At 38.3% G+C, this 25307-nt stretch overlaps 1 protein-coding gene across 1 annotated transcript in view; it reads left to right on the top strand.

Annotated features, from left to right (window-relative positions):
• Positions 1–25307, top strand: part of THADA (THADA armadillo repeat containing) — a 152746-nt gene that overhangs the window by 91315 nt on the left and 36124 nt on the right. The window contains exons 30-31 of the mRNA XM_014308577.2: positions 802–917; positions 15440–15526. Of these exons, the coding sequence (XP_014164052.1) occupies positions 802–917; positions 15440–15526 (203 nt within the window). The remainder of the gene's footprint in view (positions 1–801; positions 918–15439; positions 15527–25307) is intronic.

Raw genomic sequence — 25307 nt, 5'->3', positions numbered from 1 at the left:
CTCATGCTTAGATGCCTGTACTTTTTTTTTTAACAATATTTTTCTTAACACTTCTATATATTCTATGCTACTTGGAAAAGGCTGTTTTTAAATAGCAAGGAGAATCTCTGAGAATGTACATTTTTGGTTTTAACTGTCTGACCAGAAAGCTATGGTCTTGCTTTCTGTTCTGGTACCTTGAATTCTTCCCTTCATCAAAGCTTGGACATGTCTATTAGGCTTTTAAATGAAACTCTGGGGGAGAAAATGCAGAACCCCAGTGCAGCAGCTCAGTCCTCAGAAAGGGAAAGTGTGAGTATCTCCCTGCTCTGTGGGGCCTGGAATGAAAGGTCCTCAGGAGTAGGAATAAAGATGCTTTTCTGTCCGCACTTCAGAGTGGTTATAGATGGTAATTCCCTTCCCTGTCTCCTTGGTACAGTGCAAGCAGCCCTGCTCCATCCAGTGTGCCAAGCTCCCAGGCAGTTGTGCTGGTGCTGGGGAGCAAATGGCACAGCACCAGCACAACTGCCTGGGATGTTTAAGTTGGAAAAGGCCAGAGGAGTGGTATTCATCCAGCTGCCTTCTGTTGACTTAATGGAGGTCAACATCTTCCAGCACTTTCTGTTGTTTTGTGTGAAAATGGGTTTTAAAGATGGAGCAACTTAAGGATTTAAGGATTCTATCTGCTGTGAGGCCAAGTGAATATATGTTTTTCCTTGAGTAATGGTTGCTTGTTTTTTAGGCACCTGTTTCATCTTGTAGTTATTTGAAGCAAAAGCAGTGGCTAGAAACTGTTCATTTGATTTTTTTTTTTTAATTTAGGTTTTTCACTTGCTGCAGTCATACCTAGAATCAAACCACTTTGTTAGTTTGGACTTCCAGCAGGGACTGCATGACATCATTACCTGTGTGGGAACCAAGCTGTGGCTGGCTAAAAGGTAAGATAAACCACAAAATATCTGATTTATAAAGTTTACTAATGTATGGGAGACTTGGTTGAATTTTTGAGTTATTATTTTAGCAAGGTGGACAGATTTATTTGTGTTGAAATATGTAAAATTTAGATGCCTTATTGACTTGCTGATTTAATCAAGGTGATTTTTTTTTTTTCCAAAAGCAAGATTTTTTTTCCAAACATTGTAGTCTAGTCATTAAAGAAAAAAAATAACTGTGAATGAACATTCCTACGGAAATAGACATTTTGAGGATAACTGGTGCTTCTTGGCTAAGAAAAATATGCCACATATATGAGGTTTTTATGTTACTGTTTTTCTGACTTTGACCTTTACAGAACATTAGTGGGAAAATGTCACAGCAGTTGTTTAAACTAAAAGTGTTTAGCTGCCCACAAACAATCCAAGATAGATTGGGAAACATTTTTCATAAGTTCATCTTCAGGTGACCTTTATATAACAAACTAATGAGCTCTTTTGCTCTCTCTTGCTCTCCTTTCTGTTTCACTCTTTCTCTTCTCCTCTCTTCCTCTTTTTTTCCTCTCTCTCTTCCTCTTTCTTTCTTTTTCCCTTTCCTTCTCTACTTTATCTCAGCAATTGCTTTTGGGAATTTCTACCCAGAATTCCTACCCAAAACTCTAAAGGAATCAGTTGGGAACAAGAGCACTGGTCCTTGCATAGATAGATAACTGGGAATATCCCGCATTTTACACTGTGGCCTGAGGCCATCAGTGCAGCTAGTGTGGATCTCTGATAAAACCTGAGTCATTTTCTGATCATCAAAACCAAAATCCTTAGAAGTTTGGAGAAGAGGGGTGTCTAGTGCGTGGGGGAAATCTGTTAGTGTTAACTGAGTTGGGGTAATGAAGATAGAGTTGGTCTTTGGGAATTACAGAAGTGTCTCCTCAAAGAGTGATAGTGGTGCTATGGCAGATAAAACTTGGTGCAAATAATTGGAAAATGGTGCCCATGAACAAAGTCTGGGCTTTACCTGGGAAAAGAGTGGTTGACTGAGCAGAATTTTTTGTTTGAAAAACGTTCCACTTGTTCTTGGGAATGTCCAAGAGGCAAATATCATAAAAAGAATGAAGAAAAACTCAGAACCTCCCCCCCCCCATCTGTATTTGTGTATTAATCTATGTTGGATATTTAAATATTGTGTAAATCCCAAAGTAGATACAGTAGGAATCAGAAGCAGTATAAAGACTGACAAGCATAGAACAGTTTCTACTTGGGTCCTGATTAAATAGGCTGAGATTTTTTTTTTAATAATGGAAAAAGGACAACTGCAGGATGTGAAATATGAGTCACATAGAAAGGGGCAGGAAATTAGCATTTTGACCAAGGTGGCAGATGTAAAAGAAACCAACTAATGAAGTTTTTAATGTAATTTTAATTTGGCTATGGAACCCTGTGATACAAGATAGTCATGGTTTTAAACTTGTCTGAATTTTTAAACAACGATTGAATGGAGTCATGGAAGGAAAGTCCAGTGAGGTTACTGAGTATGTAGGCATCACAATTGGCTCAAGAAATTCTTCAGCAACCTTGAAGGCTGAGGCAAATGTCACTATTGTTATGCCTGCATTTCCTGTGTACCTATCTGCTCTGGAGACATCATGGTGGATTTGGTGGACCTTTTCACTTGAATCAGCGTAAGCATTTTAAGGTGTTTAAATGAGAATGTTAATTTGCATAACTAATTTAATAGTTAATAACCGATACTGTTATAAAGAGTAAAAACCCAAACACTAGAGACAAAATTCAGTAGAAGGAAACTCATGCTAAGTAATTAAAGCCCAGGCTCCGTTCATTGCAGATTTTAAATAAATTCTATTTCCGAAGTATTTTTTTCAGAGCCACCCTTTTTAATACATCAATCTCTGATTGATGACTGGTTGGGTTTTTAGTAAGTTTTTTTTATTATTTGATTATCTCTGGAAATGAAAGCTTTTCAGGCCCTCTCTAAGAAATTCTTGTACACAGTAAAGGTGTTTTCCTGAAGAGAAGTCTTTTCTCTTTCACTTGCCTGTAAAAAGTCACAACTGTATGTGCTGATATTAACTCCCTGTCAGGAGCACATTTTAATTTTGTCAGTTTGTTATAGCCTCCTTGTCATAGTTCTCAACAATGCAGTTAATGCTATACTTAAAGGATTTTAGAATATCTTTCTCCCCAAATAGTAAAATTTTGTATTACGAGCATGCAGCCTTGCAACATTAACTTAAAGCATGGGGATTTTAACTGATGGAAACTATTTTTGCAAATTTCAAATGTACTTAACGTTCTTGCACACTTTGAGCTAAGACCTGCCTTCCTGCCTTCCTTCCTGCCTTCCTGCCTTCGCCCCACCCTGCCTCCCTAATTCCCTTAACTTTTGCTTTAAATAAATGAATTCAGTATGGTGGTGTCATTTAAAAAAAAAAAAAAAGCAAAGGGAAAAACCTCCAAGAAGCAGCCCAAGCAAACAAGGTTATTGAAGTGTTGTTTTCTGGTCATTTTAGTGTCCCACATTCAGTGTGCAGCTTTACTGTTGGTAGTTGACTGGGTGAAGTTTGAACAACTGCTCTGTGATCAACAGTGGAGTGTGAAGATCTTGTTCTTGCTTTTCCCTTTTTTTTTGTTTTAAAGGAGTTTTAGAAGGTTGCTTGGAAACTGAGTTGTGAAACTTTGTGTGTGGGTGGGTTTCTGGGTGTTGGGAGAGCCTATTAGAAAACCAGCACTTTATTCTTGCCCTGTTGTTAGACTTCTTGGTATGCATCTGCTGCTGTCAGAGAGGGTTGATGGCTGGCTGGACCCTCAGTCATATACAGACATTCCTGCCTTATTTCTGTTCAGGCAAAGAGAATGAGCACCACAGAGAGAAGTTAATGGATCCCCATCTGGCTTTTCTGCCTTTTCCATAAGGAGATAATTTACCATGTCACCAATACTGCAGGGCAGAGACTGTTTGAAAAGAGGGTATAAGAGGCACTCACTGTTGATCTTAAATGGCTAAAAAAAAGTTAAAATAACAGGAAAGTGGTTTGTGAATCTGGGGAATTATTTCCAAACATCAATTTTCAATCACATTTCTGTGCTAGTTCTGGTAAGTTCTTGCTGGTGTTCTTTCAACTATGTACTTCCTTTGTACTGTGGAACAAACTTCTCTGAGAATCTTGAATTACAAAACTTTGGATTGCATATGTAGTTCTTAAAAATGAGGCTCAGTTGTCATGTGTATGTATTTGGAGGAAAGATTATAGTTTTCAATGGTTTCCTGAACAGGGTGGGTTTTTTTTTGTTTGGGTTTTGGTTTTAGGGTTTTCTCTGCCTTTTCAGGGCCAGAATGTTACTTCCTTTCATCAGGATTTATTGGTGTAGAATAGCTCAAGATGCTGTTGCACATTCCATGTAATACACTAATCTCTTTTTTCTTCTCCATGCTACGCCCTGATTTTCCTTTAGAGAATAAAATAATGGGTCACATTCCCCAAATTGAATTTCATGAAGCATTCAGTTTCTCAGCTGGTATTTTCTATCTGTTGTGAAGGCAGACTTCTCATACTGATGGGACATGGTTGCTTTTTCTTCTTGGCTTTTTTTTATAGCTTCAAAACAGTAACATTTCAGAATTAATATTTTCATTTCTGATATTTTGAATAAGATCTGCCTTTTATCTACTTCTCAAGGTGATGGTTGAATCTTTTCACTTTAACTGTATGTTTATACTTCACTTGGTGGGGGTTTTTTTGTTTTGGATATACCTGTTAGTCTAAAGTGGTTTAGTAATGTTACTGCTTTCCTTCACCTTCACACCAGTGTTAGTTTACTACATTTTTTGCAAATGTGGGAGATGCAGGGTGTTTGAGAACAGAAATTTAAAAAAAAATATATAAAATCTGTTTTGTTGGAGAACATAGGTGATAGAACGAAGTGAAGTAAATTAATCTGATGAAAGCTTTAAAATATGATCAGTTTATCAAGCTAAATCTTTGGAAGAGTTCAAAGCTCTGTCATATGAATAATTTTTAAAAAAAATTTAAAAAAAATTAAAAAAAAAAAACTTTTTTAAAAAACGCTTTCAGCTCAACTGCATACCAGGGAGTTACAAGACTAACTTGAGACGCCTTCTGCTTCATAAATACAGATCGCTAGCAGAGCAGCCTTTGGATTTGGTAATGTGTTGTACAGAAGTCCCAGAAATATCTCTCTTGTTCGATTTGTCGCCTTTGGCATGGCAAAGTATTGGTATTGGAAAATTTGAGAAATCATGTCATTGCATGGCTTTGCTGTAGGATGCTGCTTTTCAGCACTTTGAGTTGGATTTTCTTTTTCTGCCTTCCTACTTACTGGAGACCACAGGAGGGGGAAAAGACTTTGAGGTTCTGCCAGAAGTCAAATAACATACTCTGCCAACCTCTAGCCATGTGCCATTTCTTAGCTCAGAGCTTGTCTGTGCTGGGAGAGTTTACTTCTAAGAAGGTGGCTTTCTTGAAACTGACTTGTGGGGAACAACCGTGTATAAAACCAGTTGGCTTTGCGTTTTGCAAGGAGTTGTGGCTTCATCTGGAATGGGCCACCTGTGGTGTTTTTATAAACTAAATAACCCTGCAGTGCTGCTGCTTACAGCTCTCTGCTTTATGGTTGGCACTTTTAAAAATACAAATGGGTCCTGCACAAGATTCAAGCTCGCACAGCGAATACATGCAGAAGTTATTTTAGGCACAGGCTCAGAATGAGGTTCACTTTGCCGAGATATGTGCTGCTTGGTTTTCCCCTGACTGATTCTCCCATGATCCAGCTATGACTGCTTTGAATGAGGAAAATCCAACTCCTCAGTATTTTATAGCCCTACAAGTATGATAACTCGCCAAGTTTTGACAGCCATGGAACTCCATCAAGCCTGTTGTATCCCTTTCCCCCTGCGCTTTTGGCAGCGCTATGTGAATGACAGCAGGCAGATGAGCAGTCTTGGGTCCTTCCTAGGAGGAACTTCATGCAAGGTGCATTTAGGCCATCTGTGTAGACAGCAAGAATGTGGCCTCTGTGGTTTCAGGACTTCATGGCTCAGACTGTAACCAAAATAGGCCTTTTTTCTCCTATGCTTCTTAGGAGACACAGTGGTGACTTCTAGTGAGCTGAGTAGTACAGACAAAGCAGGGGCGCATGCAGGCATACCTAGACAGAGGTGCAACATGCCCATGGCTCTCTGCAGCTTTGCAAGCAGCCTCTGTAATTTTTGAAGTGGTCCTTATTTGGGAGTTGGAAGTGGTTTTTTGTACTTTCAAAGCAGCAAGGAGTGGGGAGAAGGTAAGGTTATCCTCCTTGGCAGAGAGGAAGTCCTCCTTTTGTTTTAGTACTCTTGCCTCTTCTTCTTCCACTACATCAAGATGAACCTTCTTATCCTTCTGAGGCCATGTCTGCACTTGGCATCTCCCTGTTTTCTAACCTTTCCACTTCTTCGTTTCTATCTTTAAACCTACACATTGAGAAGTGCAGTTATTTATCTTTGTTCGTTAGTGGTCTGTATGTCTTGTAAAGCCAAGTTTAAAACTTGAAAATAGTTTTAATGATTGAGCCTTTCTCTGCAGAAGTTTATTTACCAGGTTTCAAATTGAGAACTTAACTTCCTGTAAGCTGGAGCAATAATTCCTGTTTACCCTTGTACACACAAAACGGGAAGGGAAATTTTTGTTGTCCTGTTCCAGCTGAAAATGAAGTGTACCAGTATGAACAGCTCACAGAATCACAGAAAATGCTGAGTTGGAAGGGACCGCAAGGATCATCGAGTCCAGCTCCTGGCCCTCCACAGGCCATCCCCAAGAGTCATACCATGTGCCTGAGGGCATTGTCCAAATACTTCTTGAACTCTGTCAGGCTTGGTGCTGACTCACCAGTAATTTGTTAATCTGCACATTCTAACCCATGGGCCTTGTTTAGCCTCATTTGTCTTTGTTTTTGGGAACAGTCATAGCACGTCATTGTTCATAAATGTATTCCTAGAGGCACTAATTTAAATCTTACGTGCTTTTAGCAGGCTAATTTAGGTTTCTGTGCTGCTCCAAGTCCACTCTTTCACCAGTTTTGATAACAGTATCCTTAACAAGGCTACAGACTGTTTATTTAGGCAGTTGGTGATTGCTTGTTTTGGAACACCCACTTTGGATATCAGTAGAGATGTTTGGACTTCAGGCTGAAGTTTAAGATGTACTTTGTATAAGATAAAATAGTGTTTGACTCTGGTTCATAGGTATATTCCTAACTTAACTAGGAACATTCCACGAATACTAAGTTTTGGATGAGGTTGTTTAAGGTGTTCCCTCCACCAGTGCAACATTTGGAGCGGGCAGAAACAATGTACAATTACAAATTTTGGACATAAAGCCTCACTTATATCTGAAACTGCTTTTCAGTAAATAAGCATTAGGGTTTTCCTAGCTTTTTCTTCGTAAGTAAGCTCCTTGATTTAATTGTGTAAAATTCATTAAATTTGCACATGGGATTGGTTTGGCCTCTTAAGTTTTTTAGGATGTTGCTCAGGGATCACATGAGGTTCTCATTAAGAGAACAAAAAAGAGAACAGCCAGGATTATTTTATCATTCAGGTATGCTAAAAACAACACCAACAAAACACAGCCTTTCAGTATGATCCGCCAAGGACAGCTGGAGCACAAATTAGTTTTTCTTAATAGCTGAAACTCAGGATGTTCTTGGTCGTATCACAATGAAAAAATGATTTGTGTAGCTTCTTTTCGAAGCAATAAATTCTCTGCCTTTACCAGGAAACTAATAACAACATAATAGCCTGGCTTTGAGGATGGTAGAAAAACTTAAATCACCGGACTAGCAAGTCCCTTTGGAGACAATGCCTGCTCTGATGCTGGATGAGCTGTCCCTATAGAATGGGCAAGTGAGGGGGCTGTGCACATGGTAATTACTTGGAGAAGATCTCAACAGCACTAAGTAGGCAAGCAGATGCACTTTTACTGATGTTTGTATTTCTGTTTCTATGCGCGTGTTCCTGCACTTCCAGGAACTCAGCAAGGTTTACCTTGTAGTGCAGGCTTCATTGTTACTTTTTTAAATGCTTTCCATTAAATGTAGGTCTGTTGGCCGTGATGTTCATTGATGTGCTGGTTTTGTATTACATGGTTAAAAATGCTATGGACAAAGTTTAATAATTAAATGCATTATTAATGTCTCCTTAAGAAGACAAGAGGAAGGCCATGCATGTTGATTCAGTGCTACAGATGTGGGCTCTGAGAGAAAACAGATTAAAATATGAATGCTGCCCTCTAAACAAATACACCCCCAAAAACCTCAGTCTTTAGAATACTGCAGAATTTGAAAACTAATAACCAAAACAACAGGAGAAGATTTAGTCTTTTAATCAGCTCCTCGCTGTACGTGTAGGAGTGATTTCCATAAGCTTTGTTGCCTCCATAAATGACAACTGATCCTTTACCAGATCACCCTGCAGGTAAAATGTCAGTACAAAGCCAGCTTGGCTTGGTTCATCAGCAACCTCCAAGGATGGAGCTCCCCATGGACAGCCCTCCAGGATTAGGTAGACTTGACTGTATCAAGACTCACAGATGTCGCAGATTGACTCAAGACATCACTTTTTGGTGTGTTTAGAAGACATTTTAGCTGACAGAATGGCAGGTCACATATCAGCAGAATCTGGCCACCAGAAGGACGCATACTTTTGAAGACTGGGCATTCTTCAGCAAGGAGCACGCTGAGAGTTGATAGAGAGGGGAAGATAAACTGTAAACCCAAAATTTAGTTGGCAATGTGCCAGCCACAAAAGCTGAGATTATGAAGACAAAGGCACAGTGGGAAACTCATGATAGGAAGTTGCACGGATCCCATCCCTAAGTACCAGCTTCGACATGTTGGACTTAATAAAAATTCTTTCCTGTGTTTATGTAGTGCTAAAGATGAAATTCCAGCCTCTAATGTTCCTAAAATTTAGACTTACCAGAAATGTTTATTCAGTTCAGAAATACAATAATTTTTGCAATTGCATCCTGTGCATTAACTTGAATATGATGTTCAGGAAACAAATTCTATTGATCTGTCGGAATCAAAAACTGTATGTAATGCTGGTGACTAGAAAGTAGGAGAATTTGGGGTTTAAATTCATCACCAGTAAGCTGATCTATTTTCTGCCAACCAAAATATAAATTTCTTTAACAATGACATGTTATTTATACAGAAGAATAGGGCAATATTTAGTAATTACAGTGTTTCTTTTATTATGGAACTTTTTATAAAATTACATTGGTAAGTTTAATCATAAGAGCAGGTCTTCCTTCCAGGAACTTTAGTCCTTTCCAGCCTTTCTAAAGGCCCCAGAAACATACAGCATTACAGTAAGAGTGGCTTTGAAGACCATGAAGACATTGAAGACCAGAGAGGGAGTAGGCAGTTCATTTAATTAATTGATCACTTTGAAAATTGAAATGAAAGCAATCATGCAAGTCATTAAGATGAATCTCTTCTTCTTCACAAGGTAGCTGTGAATTGACCTTTGAAGGGGTTGCCCTTGTGATCTTGCCAGCTCTGGTGTCTTTACCCTGATGCTTAAGAGTGTGTTGTGGTGGTTTTGGACAAAATACGAGGATTTGTAGGTGACTTGTAAGTTGTATAATTTTGACTTAAGTTCTACATCAACTTGATTCATCATCCAAATTGTGTCTTTTTAAAGTTTGGAGCTGAGATTAACCAATCTGAGTTGCTAAGAGTCACTTAAACACTGTATTAAAAAATATTGTCAGACACTGTAAATTATTTACTGTTTTACTGTGACCAGACCTGTAATGTACATGTTACATTATTAGGAGGAAATTCTATTTTGTTAGTTATTTAATAAAGTGATATTCCCATTTCAGAAATAAGATTAGAAGTTTAAAAGATTCATAAGGCAGCACTGGGTAAAAATCTGTAGTCTTCCAGACATTTCTAAAAGCTTGGAGACTGCAAAATGCAGAGCTTTTCTGAGCCCTCTTATAAAAGGTTTTAGGAATCCCTAAGACAGCTAACTACACTAAGACACCTGCAGCTAACCTCATCCACAAGAGAGATATTATGGATTTTTATTTGAAAGAAATTAGTTGTCAGGATGCATTTGAAATTTCTTAGTGCTTATTGAGAGTCTGAGAAAATATGCTTTGATTTTTCTGTTGTTACATTTTTAGTAAATATTGTAAGTTGCTGTATATTAAATTGTGCTTGTGCTGCTAGTAGTTTTCCAACATCTGTTTCCTAATGAGGAAAAATATGAGCAAAATAAACGAGCTCTTTGGAAAACATTGAATTTCTAGAATAACCAAAAGCTAATGTAATAAACATTAACACGAACTGCTTTGATTTCATAATCACTAGCTTGTATCTGTCTTATTTATGTAACAAATGCAATAAATTAATGTTACAGTTGTTGCTCATCTTGAAGTGAGGTGGAAAAAGGGGAATGATCCAGGATAAAATAGCTGTCAGCTTCTTAAGTCATCTGGCTGTCATTGAAAACTGGGGGTTTGGGAAGATAATGAGAATCTGCAGAAGTTGTGCATCAAAATTCTTTGGTCCTTGCTATAAAGGGATGTTGGCATCCTGACTTTAATACAGAAATCTGGATGGTTATAAATGCTGCTCTTTAATAAGTAGAAATGCTGTTTAAGAGCCTCTTCAAACCTTGGTGGTTACAGGAGCAAGAGATTGTCTTTTTCCCAGTGTTCCGACAGAATTGAGGCCAAATGTGTGAGCTTTCCATATTCTTTGCTCCTTGTTGTTTCTCTTGGAAAAGAAGGTAATTTGCTCTGTAATTCATTAATGTTGATCTTGTTTGAATTAAACAGTAATACAGGAGAAACTGAATTTTAAAAGTTAAGCCATGTGTTCCTGATAGAGTTGAAGCAATGAAGTTGTGGGAGCCAAGTACATGGGAGGTCTGTGACCACATATTGCTGATTTCTTCAATAAATGCCAGTTTGGTTTGCATTAGATCTGCCATCCAAAATAAGCAAACCAATGAGTACCTCAAATTCAGCATGACTTAACTACAAAAGGTGAATCAAACATTTTAAAGATAATATTTGTAGAGCTCCAAGCTGTGATAGTCTAGGATTGATTTCAGTTGCATAGTCCTAAGCTGCAATCAGTGGTGCTTAGTGGAGGTAAAGGCAGAGCAGAAATCAAAGCAGCCCTACTGCTACTGTAGGTAGCCAAAGCCAGCTGGAGCAAACCCCAGTGTTGCACATGGAGCTTCTGAACCTGCCCAGTCTGATTTACATCTCCTGCAGGGAATGCTTCCTCATTCACCTACCAGGCAGTTCCTTGTTGAAAACAAATAGCTCTTTGTTACTCTGGTCATATAAAATTCTATAAGTGCTTAACCTGGGCCTCTTCAAAGGCCTGTGAATGGGAGCCTGTGAATTTTAACGGACTCTTTAACTCCATTGACCTTTTTCTTTGAAAAAAACTCCCTGGACTCCTAACAGCTAACAAAAGGTTTCCTCCTGCAAGTGTCTTGAACTCTTTTTAAATTTTATATTCACGTGCCAGAATTGAAAATGCAATTGCAAAGGAGTCTGTCTGTTCTATCTATCCCCAGTTCCTTGTTCAGCATCAATGACAAGAAGTTGAGTAAGTTTGGAAGACTTTTATTTTCAGGATCTTATCCAGAAATCTGCTGTGAAGTGTCAATAATATGCAAACTGGCAGCTGTGTTTTCAGATTTTCTACTGTTCAGCCAGGCCTACCTAAATAGTAAGAAAAAAAAGACACTTATTTCCATCATAGCGAAGATACTGTTAGGCTAGAGCTTCGGGCCATTACAAAAAAGAAAAAGGTGTAAACTCTTTAAAATCTTCGGTCCCTTTTATTGACCTGTGTTCTTTCAGTGATTATGTATATTCTGTGGAGTTCCGTGGTCGTAGAATCATAGAATCACCTCAGTTGAAAGGGACCTTAAAGATCACCTAGTTCCTACTCCTCTGCTGTGAGCTTGGGACGCCATCCACTAGAAGAGGCTCTTTAGAGCCCCATCCAGCCTGGCCTTGAACACCTTCAGGGATGGGGCATCCACAACTGCTCTGGGCAGCCTATTCCTGTGTCTCACCAGCCTTACAGCAAAGGATTTCCTCTTAATATATAACCTAAGCCTGCTCTCACTGAGTTTGAATCCATTCCCCCTTGTCCTATCACTACAGGCTCTTGTAAAGTCTCTCTCTTGCAGGCTCCCTTTAGGTACTGGAAGGCTGCAATATTTTTGAGGTTGAACAATCCCAATTCTCTTGGGCCATCCTCATAGGATGATCTGGTAAGGACACAGCAGCTCCTCCCATTGTCATTTCGTTCTCCTTCATTAAATTAGAAATATATTTTCTCTGCATCTTGTTCTTGCTAAGTAGTAATCTGAAGTAAATCCTTTCTGTTCCTGCCTGTTGCAGGAGTCCTCCTTCCCTCTGCCTGGCAGGTCCAGTCTGTGCCTTGACTTTCACATGTTACCCAGGGCAGACAGCCTTTGACTTCTCTTTGGTCCGATGCTTTGAAACATTCTGCAGCATTAGCTGTTAGTGCAATTTAATGCAGCAGTTGGCTGTGACCTGATTTTTATTTCCACCTGGACAGTCAAGCTCCAAGTGGGAGCATTATGAAGTACTAAAAAGTGTGGGGCAAGCTCCTAAGTGCAGTAAGATTCCAGGAGCAGGCTGGCTATAAGGTATATATCCAAACACAAAGCAACAAATTGAACTTGTGAAAATGATGGTTTAAGGCATCTGGACACAGTACGTCAGGTGGCCATTGGGTCTTTCGTGCCAGCTCTTTGACTTCCAGATCTGCTGTTGTTGCACTAAACTACTGCCTAGCGTAGACAAAGCATTGCTTTCATCAGGTATGGATCTGTGCCCTGGCATCACATGGCTGCTATTAGTATAGATGTGTAAGAGTAGGAATATTGTTTTGATAGATATTTTATATTTCTGGGTGGATAGATCCTTAGATATGAGAGTCCTAACTATCTCTAGCTCTACCCTATTCTGAGTCATGTACAGTTTATCATCTGGAGTGAGCCTATGATGTATTTGTTTCCATTAATAACCAGGTTGGAAGGGAAATGAAATAATTTTTGGGTTTTGGACAGAAAAAAGGAATGCTGTTCCAGATGTGTGGAGGTCCCACCTTTTGCTACTGCTGTGACTTTCTTGTTTGGAGACAAATTTCGTCAAATCTTGCTTATGAGAACACCACTTTATTGGTCTTGGTGTTAAAAAGGAAACATCTTGTACCGTTCCTCCTTATGTTGCTGAAGTTCTGCACGAACAGGTCGTGTTAAATACTGTGCAGTGCATCATTTGAAATGTTCAGCATTGTGATTTTTGGCTGTCAGATCTGTTATGTAAATCAGAGTTTGATTGTCTTCAGGATTGAGCTTTCTGCTACAATCTGAACAACATTGAACAACACTGAACAACACTTGGTTTTGGAAAACTGAATTTCCTGTTATGTCCGTCTGGCACATATGGATGAGAATTCACCAGAGCAACAGAACCAGCCAAGGACAAACATTTGGCATCTTTTATGCTGGAAAAGTCTCATTTCAAAATCAAAACATGCATATGCACATACTTTAAATGAAGTGGTAAGTGCTTAAAAGGTGGACCAGAATAAAAAACATGCCAGCGTTGTTGTTGCCTCTTCTTCAGTAAAAGTTGCATCAGCCATGTTTTGACCAATTTTTATGTTAGAAATTTTCTTTCCACTGAAAACACGGAATGATAAGCAAGTCTTCCATTTTCTGGAAGGAGCTGAAGTGCAGTAGACCCATTAGGTTCTTCCTATTGGCTGGAAACTGTTGTGGCTGCTTTCATCCATCTGTGAGAGACCTCTTGTGGTTTGTTTTTCTTCTGAGCCTTTGACTGATCAGTCCCTCTGTTTTCTCATGGGTTGAGCTCTCAACTCCATGAGTATTTCTTGGTTGTGTTTTCATTCACATTTGTTAAGAACAACTTAGGCAGCAACTGAATGTCCAAGATAGAGGAAAGATCTTTGCTTAACCAGGGTGGATAGAAATTAAGTCTGCCTAATATGACTCTGCAAAAATAGGCCATATTAAAATTGCTTTGACTTCTTAAGACTTTGGTTCTTGTTGATGTGCATCTTCTCATCAGGCAGCTTGTAACTCTTGAGCTTGGAGGCAAGCATGAAGAAGTTTGGGGAGGTATGAACTTAGACTACTTCACTAGTAAGAAAGTGTCCAAAAAGTCTCTTTTTATGCAAAAGGAGAAAAAAGCTCTTCTGAAGAGAGATCCTGGTAGCACATATTCTGCTGTGTGTTATGTGGATGCCTAATATTGTAGGCCATAAAAGAAAGCATAAGTATTTTAGGCTTCTTGCAGAGTTTATTACTGAAGGTGAGCAATGTTTCTGGTTAAAGTTGTCTTTTTTAATAGGTTCAGAGGCTAACTCTCCATAGGCAAATACAAGGGCCAAGCTATGCAAGAGCCTCAAACCATTCATTTTTATGTCGTGATCACTTATCTTATTTGAAAAAGCTTTTCTTCTTCCTTGAATTTTAAAGATGTTAGAGTTCAGAATATTTGTTGGAACATTTTTAATTAACAATTTTTGAAAGAGTTTCAAACATTAAGATAAGCATACAAAGAAAGTGCCAGATAAAATAAAAATGAAATACTGAACAGAATTAGTCATACCTTAAGCTTGTGTTGCTTGATTCTGAAAGTTTTTGTTTTAGTACAAGTCCCATTGGGCTCTTCAGAATAATTTCTGTTTTGAACTAGATTTCCTGTTTGTTCACATTTTAATTTATATTTTTAAAAAGTTTTCCTGGCTAAATATGTTTCAGTGATAGTACTACAAAGAAAAATGAAGTTTTCAACTTAATTTTATTTTTCTAATTGGAGAGAAAATAGATATTTCTCACTTAAAAATTGAAAAGGTAGAGCAGAAAGTAGCTTATTACCAATTTCCATTATATACACAAAATCCTAAATATTCTTGTTTGGAAAAAGAAATACCTGATTTTAAAAACATGAACACCTCAGGTCTTCATCAGAACAGTGAGAGAGCCATGGCCATTAAGAAGGTGTAGCAGATACCTTGCACGGGAAGTTTCTCTTTTATGAGCTGTAACAATGAGAACTGAAGACTTCTTTTTGCTGATGCATTTAATTACACACATCATCTATAACCAAAAAGACCTAGTAGGTGCTACAACGAGCTGGTTCATGCAGTAATAATGAAACATATCAAATGCCATTCAGTGCAATGGCTGGAGGAGGAAGGTGTTGCCATTCTGCAAGGGAGACTGTCACTCAGAATGGACCAGGAAATGAAGCTTAGATAACTTGGTCTAATTATTTTATGTATGCATTCTAATTTGACCAATAGTTTATCTTCATTAATTAAAACAGACATGCCAAACTAGTTTGTTTTACTGCTGTTTCTGAGAATAAAGTTATAAGGATTTAAGCTTTAAAAACATGATTTATTTTTTTTAGGCTAAATCCTTGTTTGGTGACCAGAGCTGCCTATCTTGATGTCCTTGTGATGTTGAGTACTCACCTGGAGAAGTTTCAAAGGCAAGGTAAGTCAATATACTGTTCTCTACATTGGAATTAATATTTGTATCTATTTCTGAGCTCTGGAAGAAAGTTGAATCTGGAGAAACAACAGTGTATTACTTGTGCTCAGGGTATCTACTGACTCCTGGAATCCTTTAGCTGCCTTATAGAAGAAGGCCCTTTATTCTGCCTATGTTTTGTTGAGGAGAAAACTGAGATGCAGTTCCATGTCAAGGCTTGAAGTGATGATCTTGCAGTATTCCTAGTCCTAGAATGGCTAGCAACAAAAAAGTTCCTTTTCATGTTCCAAAATGGTTTTTTAATCCAAAATCCACAGCCTGGACTATTGCAACTTTAACCTTTCCAGAAAACCACAGAAATGCTTTTTTGTGAGACACCTGAAATAGTTTCAGGGAATGGGTTTTCTAATGTTCAGAAGTTTTATAAAAAACAACTCTGAACAATTCTTTCAGTTTCTTTTTTCATTTTGATTCTTTATCAATGGGAATTTTTTGAAGGACCAGTAAGAACTATCAGTGGTTTTAATGTTGTAGATTACAGTTAGCAACAGTACAAAACAAGCTGTGAACAATAAGAAAAAACAGGTGTGGAGGAAGGGACAGCATCTCACGTGTGCTACTGTGTAGGCAGCTTTCAGTCAGCTCTAAGTAGCTTCCTTGTGGGCCTGTTTTGTTCACTTCTTATGAAGAAGTGAGTAATAAATTACCTTGTCAGTCCAGGAAGGCAATTAATAAATAGTTCTGTCTCTTTATTAAAATTCTTAACACTGCATTTAAGTCACTGGAACCGTTCTTTATTTCAGAGAGTCATGTTGCAGGCGCTGTTAATTTTAAAACCAATTCCTTTTGCTTTTTTTGCCTAGACCTTTAGTTGATGTAGTTCCATTCTAATTCTAAAATTGCTATTGGTGTGATTTCTTGTCAATGTACAGTTCAAATAGGGATGGTTGTTAAGAAAGCAAATTGGTGATGAACATGTCTGAAATCAACTTCTTCAGGCAGGTTGATGGAGAACTAGCCCTTACAACAGAAGGACAGACATAGAGAGTGACTAGGCAAGGGCCACATGCTTTATAGGGTGGAATGCACCCTTACCTAAAGCAGTTTCAATATAACATGTCTCTAGGAATAATTTTTTTCCTGACTATTTACTGTTTTTTCTGGGGCTAAGCTATATCTACCAACAATAATTTTTATATTAAATTTTTTTTTTTTTACTACAGAATAAAGCTTTTTAAATCCTCATATGCCATTGGCCTTAGAAATAGTCCTTTGCAGTACATTAAAAAGTCTAGCTGTGTATCACAACTACAAAATAAACCAAAACAACCCCCAGAACCTCCTTCAACCATATTTGGGCTCATCATGCTTTTACTTTGAATACTACTTTTTAAAAGAGAGATCCTTTTGGGAATAATAATTTTTCCACTTTTTTAACATGGTCCTCTACCACTGTTCAGCTCCTTTATGGTATGAATCATCCTGGTTTTTCTGTATTCTCTACGTCTGAAGTTTTTTTCATCTTCTGATTATTCTTGCCACTTGCCCTTCAGCTCTATTTTTGTATTTTCTTTTAGGAAGGAACAGCCAGTACTCCAGGGGAGGGCTCCTGCTTTGCTTACTTAGTGGGCATTGCATTTCCTTTATCAGTCTCTTTCCTATTTCAGTTATCCTTGGGGTTTTTTGTCTGTTCTGGTTTTTAAACAATTGCTGCACATTTGCAAAGACTTTTATGGAACTCTCCACACCAGGAAACTCCCTTCCTTTTTTTTAATGCCCCTGACTTGTGAATAGCCCTTTGAGCCTGAGGGACTGCACCATGCTGTGGCTGGATTACCAACTGTAGTGAATTCATTTATTTTTCAAAGCTCATGTGGACTGTACCAAACCTGGGTGCTGTAAGGTACAATTTCTGCAGAAGGAAAGAAAGAAATTATTTTTGCAGATTCTCTCTGCTTGGGTATAGTTCATCGGTATTGTTTTGCTTAAAAGTTTCATTCCTAGGTAGGTATAAAATTACATATTTCAGGCAGTGTCTACAGAGAGTAAAAATTTAGGCTGGAAGTACTGTTTTGAAAACCTAAAGATACATTTGGGACAATTTTATGTATCACAGGCAAGAAGCCCTTCTGAAAGGAAGGAGTTATATGTTTATATTAAATAGAAACTGAGTGTCCCATGACACAGTAAGAGAAAGACTAAACTCACCAGTTAAAACTGAATGTTTTGAGTCTCCCATTTAAATGTTTTAAAGATATGATTATTAATTGAAGCATTATACTTTTCTGAGATTAAATATCTTACTCATTTATGCATATCTCTGGTTATGAGCCAATTTTTCTCTGTTCTAATCTTGATTTGTAAAGTTGTTTCAATGAATAAAGGGTGAGGGACAAATCCAAATAAAACTGTTTCTTGATGTGTTTATCTAAGAGGCCCCAGGAAGTGCTGTATATGAGTTCCAGGCCACAGGCTGAAACTGATTTTCATCAACAGAAATGGGAATGCAATGTAATGAGCCTGCAACTGGTTAAAATCAGACCACTTCTAATTGATTATGCCTGTCTAAAGAGGCTACAATTACAAAGAGGTTTTCAGAGAACAGCTCTGCCTAGGCCTTTCCTACATTATGATTATTTTCTGTAAGTGATTTGTTGTTTTCAATTAATAAAATCGGTCCCTTAAAGTGCAGGATAGCCCTTAGGGAATTTACTTCACAAATTCAAAAAACATCAGCTTTAAAATGTTGGCTAAGGAAGGCAGGGAGTAATGGATACCAAAAGCATCTTGTCCAGCTAAAAATTTAAGGCTGGTTAAATGATGATTATTTATCTTAAACAAAACAACCCAAACCCCATAGTTATTCCTATTTGCTGGACTGGATGGAACTGTTGCTTGATTCATGTCACTGGGAAAAGACAGTTTTCTTTCCTTGAGGTGATAGGCAAAATCTAGAACTTTTTTCTCAGCTCCTGGTGTGTCTGAGGGCTTTCAGATATGCTGAGACAATACATATAGCCGAGACTATATAAACTTAAAAATATTTTTATTCTCTTATCAATTGCAGTTGGAAGCAAGTCTTAAAAAAAAAAAGAAAAAACTTAAAATATACAAATACTATTTTTACCTTTACTGAGAGTAAAGAAAATTCTTACCAGGTATAGGATTATTTGATGAGCTAATGTCTGTTGTCACTACTAATAGTTATTAGTAGTGTCCAGGGAATTTGTTCTTGCAGACCTCTTTGATGTATTTTCTCCACAATAACTGTTTTTATTGATCAGAAATCACAAATGTCTAGGGCCTTTTCATTCTCATGGGAGAACAATGCAGTCCTCTTGCAGAGAATATACTGGCACTTCTCTGTAATATTTGAAGCAGGGTAGAATAAAGTAGCATTTGTAGGCAGATTGGGGTGGGGAAAATTACCTCAAGTCCAGGTGAGAACATGTTCAGCCTTAGCTGTGTATATGGTTATTTGCAAATTCACAAGTTTTGATCAGGAGGAGTTAGAAGCAGAGGTCTGTAGAGCTCCAGATCTGTGTGTGCGTCTGAGGTTACACACTTTGCTGTGCTCTCAGAGATGGGCTTTGCAGGAGATGGAATACAGGACTGGTGTGGTACACTGTTTCACTAAATAAGATTCCTCTGTTGAATATATGAACTTCTGAGAGGTTCTGTCATAGACGTTCCTGCCTCCAAATCTTCTGGCAATTGGTGTTTGCAGCAAAACAACAAGATGAGAGCATTGCTGTGATCTGCAGTGCTGCTCACGCAGGAGCCAGAGTGTTGAATTGCAGAGGAAGCTCAGATCTGCCATGCTCTGTCTCTCTGTAACAGATGAAGGATTCCACAAGACAGAGTGGTCTCATTTTCCTTCTTGCTCACATCTTGAAAAAGTTTTCTTGTATTTTGTAGTTTTGTGAGGGGAAAAATGGATGCAACTCTCTATAATGGACTTGACTAATAGAAGCGCATTTTGGCCAGGGTTGTGTTCCAAAAAATGGCACTTGTTGATAGAGCTCTGTCAATGTAAGTGAAGTAGGATGTAGAACAGAAGAGGGAAAAGATGAAAGAAAATTTTGCTAAAGATAATCCTGCCAAGTTGTTACTTTATCCTGTATATATGCTGTCAGTCTGGTTTGGCCTGTTGTCAAGTATAGTGTCTTCAAAATTCAAGTTTGTTGGGAAAGAAAACATTTAAATAGGATGTCAAATAGGTTGAATCTGTGATTTAGGAAAAGATGCCACTTGTAGTCTAACTAAGCATTTTTCCCTTTTCCATTTGAGGTGGAAGAATTTATAAAAGTTCTTGAAATTAACCAAACTCCAGTGTTGTGGTTAATAATGGGAACAGTTCCTTAGTATTTACATGATTAATCCTGTTCATAGAGAGATTGTTTTGATACCAAAATGGAGTTGGCAGTATTCTACTCTAACTTATTTTCTTTCCTTGAGTTTTGCAAAAACATAATTCCATTTTATTGCTTTCTTCCGAATACCTAAACCTTCTGTAGATGTAGGTTAAGATTCTTAAATTTTGCTCATGAACTAAAGAAATGGTTTCAAAAAATACTGTGCACCACACATGTGTGTGTATGTGATGAGAAACATGAGGTATTGTTTCAACTGTGTGTTGGTTTTGTCCTCAAATACAATGAAATATTTTTAAAATAAAATACAGAGCAAATACCATTCTCCTGGTTATATTTGTCCTTTTTAATTGGAAGTTATAAAATACATTGATAGAAATAATATGGATTATCAAACTTATGGATGCTTTGCAGTGCTTTGCAATGCAAGCACAAATTGCTCTTTACATAGGAATTTCTTAAATGTTTGCCTGAATTACATGATTTCTAGGTCTTTTAAACAGTATTTGAAGGTTGTGGCCACATTGTTTTCTGTATCATAGTTCCTAATCTTTTCTTATTCTGGTATGAAGCTAGATGGTAGCCAAGTTTTTCCTGCAGTCTAACTTACAAACTAATTGTTTTTGAGTGATAAAAATGTGACAGGGTAACTAGCCATATTATTTTAGCCATACTTGAATTTTCTTTTCCTAGATCCTTAAGAAGTATGGCCAAAAAATTATTTGAATAAAAACATTGGTGGCTTGTTAATGTGTGTTTTGGTTATTTGGTCTAATTAGATTATAGTTAAAGCTACTCTTAACATATTGAAGGCAGTTTTTGTTTATTATATCAGAAATTATATAAAGTTTGCTGGTATATTGACTGTGGCACTGGGTAAATGTTTTTATTTTGAGTTAAGAAAGGTAAAGATTTAAAACATTTATAGGATGATCTAAACGCCCTGTGCCTACTAACATTAAATTAGACAAGTCCAAAGGAAATATTTTTAGGTACTCAGTGTTCTAATTCAATGCAGACAGGAGAATGAATAAGTTGAGGGTGGCACTGTTGGAAGTCCAAGACACAGGGAGTGACTGGAAGTTGCCTGGACAGTAAAATGCCAGAGGCAGAACAAGTCAGGGATGTTGAAGTAGTCACAAAGACTGACCAAAAGTTAGTGTGAGACAGAAGAACAAAATGGGCCAAAGCTGAAAAGAATGAATTTTTGGAGAAAGGAGATGGGTATGTGCAACACCAACAGCTGTCAGAGAAATGTTGGAGGCAGAACTTGTGACACCTCCTGGTGGAGGAGGAGGAAAGTAAAAGTGTTTTTAGCATGGTGGCAGAGACAGCGGTCAGAGGAGGGTTGTGGAGGGTAGGCACAGTACTGCTGGAATGCTCTGTTGAGCAGGGAATGTGGAATGGTGTTCCATGAGATGGGTGACACTAGAGGAAAGTGGAGTTGGTCATGTTCATTAATGTTAGCAGTTAAAATTCTGTCCCCACGTGAAGACAGAGACTGCTAGTCCTTTCAAAATCAGGTTCTCTTTAGATTCCAACATGTACCACTGACTGACTTGCACTGTCACTGTGGGGTTTTTTAAATTTATATGGATGCAAAATACTGGAAAAGTCAGTGCTGGGCCAGAGAGATGCTGTAAGAAAAAAATACCTGTATGAAAAAATAGCTGTTTCAGTGTCCAGATATAATGGGGGGTTTTTTCCCCTTCTTTTTTCCTTTCGAAACTTTCCCTCATGCTGTACAAAATGCAGTGGGATGCTTCTGTCCTCAACAATAAATTATCCATGGATTCTGGTAATCAGTCATGTTTGTAGTTTTGAATTGTATTGTGAGTTCTGATGCCTAGTCTCTGATGTTGAAGAAGTTGCAGATGTCTTTAAAAGAAAACATCCTGCTTAAAATATGCCCTTTTAATGATCATCAACAGTCACCTTAGTATGGCTGTGTAATGAAACAGACTTTTCTGTTCTCTTTGTGGTTTTATTTCCATTTAGCAGTGACTTTGCCTAATCCACTTTTAATAAAAAGGAAAAATATGAAAGAAAATACTTTTCTTTAGTATTTGTCTAGGAAAATCTCTTCTTGGCACTGATTACCTCTTAGCCTACTCCCTATTCATATAATCTGTTCAGATGTCTGTGGATGGTAGTTAGAGAGTGAATTTTAACCTCAGTTCATAAGCAATTGTGCTTTTTTGTAGGTCTGGTTGAATAATGATGAATATCCAGATTTTTGATGCTCAGAGCCCCTTCCCATAACTGCAGGCAAAGCATTTTATTGCTGCTCTTGCAATTTTTGTCTGCCCTTGCAGAGGGTCAGTACGTTTTCTGATGCTGGTAGTAACTTCCCCACTTTTCCCCTGCTTTGTTATTTTTTTCTGGAGCCTGTGGAAGGAACATGGAAGATGGTTTGGATGCTCGAGGGCCTGCATACAGGATTTAATTTCAATACTTATCTAGATACAAATACTTAGAGCTATACTAATCACATGTACAGAAGGAAGCCCGTCACATAATACACTGGATGATCACTTGGCAGTAGCTAAATAATCACTGTGAAATTACCAAATCCTACAGAAATGTATCAACTCTGCAAGGAGGTGAAGCAAGTTTAGATTTAAATATGCAAGGAATTCAGATTACTTCTGTCACTTTTGATCAGACTGTAGTGCCTGTGAGATGAAATATCAGCTGAGCTGTCCATCAGCTGATGGTTTGTTACTCCCTGAGCAGGGACATTTGTCTGTCGTTGCTCCATGTATCTGCTTGCTCTGGGAACAGACTGAATAGATCCTGCCTGCCACTGCAGGGAAGAGCAGAAGAGAGACAGGCAGGGTGCAGGTTTGGGAGCTGCTAAATTTTGAGGAGGTTTATAACTGGAGATTCATCCAGTCTGCTAATTCCATTCTGCTCCTCTTCCTTTCCTCTTTATTTTCAGATGGTGAAAGACCATTTTATTTCATACACATGACAGAACATCAGTTGATCACAAATAGGATTAAAAATCCAGCCCCTCCAACTGAGATGCCGTGACATAGATGATGTGTGCATGTATCAGTGTTGGGGACTGAGGATGTTTGTGTCGGGTGTTGAAGAGAACCAAGTGGTTGTGTAAGATGTCTCCTCTACTAGAAGCAGGCTGAAATTCTTCCTGTCCCACAAATGAAGCAATCCTTAAGGGGAAAAAAATAAAATTAAATCCACTTAATTCTTGAAGGCTCTTTTGCATCTGTCAGCATCCTGGAGAGACTGCTGTTTGCCAGGACCCTTCAGTCAAAATTTGCTCTCCCTTCTCACAGCAGCTGGTCATTCAAACTGTACAGTGATGTTTGTTTGTAAATAAAAGTATGTTGTTACTGTATCTTGACAACAGAGGCTGACATTTACTTTGGGAACCAGTGTGGTTTTCTGGTTTAGTTGGATATTTTGATGTAAGCCAAAGGAAAGAGTTTACTTAAAGCTAAGCAGATGAGAAAACATTTACATGAAAGCCTGGAAAGACTTCTTAGTGATGAAGTTGAAAGCAGGAATATTTCCACTGCATTGTAATAAGACAGGGGCATTCTTTCCTTTTGTACATATTTGTGTGAAAAAAGAGTGTTGGAGAGCATGTGGAGCACAAGATGAATGCAGAAGGATTTGCTTTCTGGTGTGCTGAGGCTAAGCAAATATTCAGACAGTCTTATTTTGCTGACGGCCTTGCCATTGAGACATCCAGTTTTAAAGAGACTTGCTGTAAAGTAGATGAGCCACAGTGTCCAGTCTTTCGCAATTGCATGGGAAAAAAAGAAGTCATCCAAAGCAGAAGTATTTGATATATACAGAAAAAGAGGATCTGTTGCCAGAAACCCTTGTATCACAGTCTCTGCAAGCTAGTAGTTCTGCAAGCTAGTAGCTCTGCTGTGTTTTTTATGTGCAAGTAGTTTTCCTCTTCAAAGATGAAGACATAAAGATAAGTTGTGCTGGCCTTGCAAAACACAAATGGAAGTTTGCTGAGTTGGAAGGTCAGTGCATGGCCAGCTGGAGTCCATGGGAGGGTCACCACTCTCTCTGATGTTGAGTTGCAGGCTCTGGCAAAGTTGGCAGCATTGACACCAACAAAATGGAAGACACCCTCCCCCCTTCCCCTAATTTTTTTTCTCTCTCTCTTGGTCCCTCTCTATCTCTTTCTGTGTGCACTTAATACTACTCTCCCTTTTCCTGCTCTGGAGCTTTGACCCTTCCATCCTGCCAGCTTTAGCTTACCTCAGTGTAAAGCAGTGTGGACAGGAGATGAAAGCATTTCTCTTGCAGTATACTTACAAATAAACTCTTGGTTTGAAGAGCTGAGCAGTGGGTGTGTGTGTTGCTGAAAGGCAGCTGAGGAGGGGAGCAGGCAGGAGCAGGAGAGGGTGCAGGGCTCTGAAACTGAAGCTGTTTCTCTTCTGGAACTGAGGTGTTTGACCTTGAACCTTTTTCTTTCAGCTGCCTGGGATTATTTCTGTTGTTAAACTGCAGTCTGTGGACTCAGGCTGTGTAATAAGTGAGACGAAGGCCTAATCCCTCTCCAAGGCAACCAGACAGTTCAGAAATTAAGGAATTCTGGCAGTTGGCTGCGTGTCGTGTGACACGGGCATTAATGCTAGGTTGTGCTGCGATGCCAGTGTGTAAAAGCAGCGTGTTTGGAGGGGGTTTAGAAATGTAGCAAATAACAGATACAAGTTTGCATTGCTATGAGACAGAAATCAGCTGTGTCATGCAGAGGATAATGCTGTGAGATGGCTTTGCACTGATACTGGAGTTCCTCTGACTGCATCAAGTCCCTTCAGAAAAGAAACTGTAGTGAAAATGTGAATGACAGAGCTAGCAGTTGGGCAATATGTCTGAAATTTTTTTACAAATAGTCCATTTCTTTGAAGTGTGTCCAGAATTACTCAGAAATGGTTCTGTCTTATGTGCTAGACAGTGCACAACCATGTCAACTTTCTGTGTAAATGTCAAACAAATTAAGATGGCTTTAGAAGAATCTGAATATGAAAGGGCAGGATATTTAACTGTAAATAGAAGGCTTAGGGAAATGTCTTCATGGACAACAAAATGAATCTATATTTGTGCTGTGGCTTCATGTCAAATTCAGGAATTTAGTAGGACTATTTGGACAGGCTTTTAGCAGTGCTCACTGTTTAATTATAAATAGCAAAGTTACATGGCAATGAATTGTCTTTTTACAGATACTGGAAAAATGTAAGTTTGTTTAATCTTTGTATTTGCCTTTAGTGCATTTTTACCTTTAAAAAAACGTAAACTTCCGACATCCCCTAGTACTGTTCTCTGTTCTTTTGTGATTTTCCCCTACTTGCATTTGTATTTTGTAGGGTATACCCTGTTCATTTACTTGCAGTACAAGTTATACAGACACTGAACTGGGCA

The sequence above is a fragment of the Geospiza fortis genome, unplaced genomic scaffold (genome assembly GCF_000277835.1).
Source record: "Geospiza fortis unplaced genomic scaffold, GeoFor_1.0 scaffold41, whole genome shotgun sequence".
In the NCBI taxonomy this organism is placed as follows: Eukaryota; Metazoa; Chordata; class Aves; order Passeriformes; family Thraupidae; genus Geospiza; species Geospiza fortis.
This window is presented reverse-complemented; position numbering and strand designations above follow the sequence as displayed.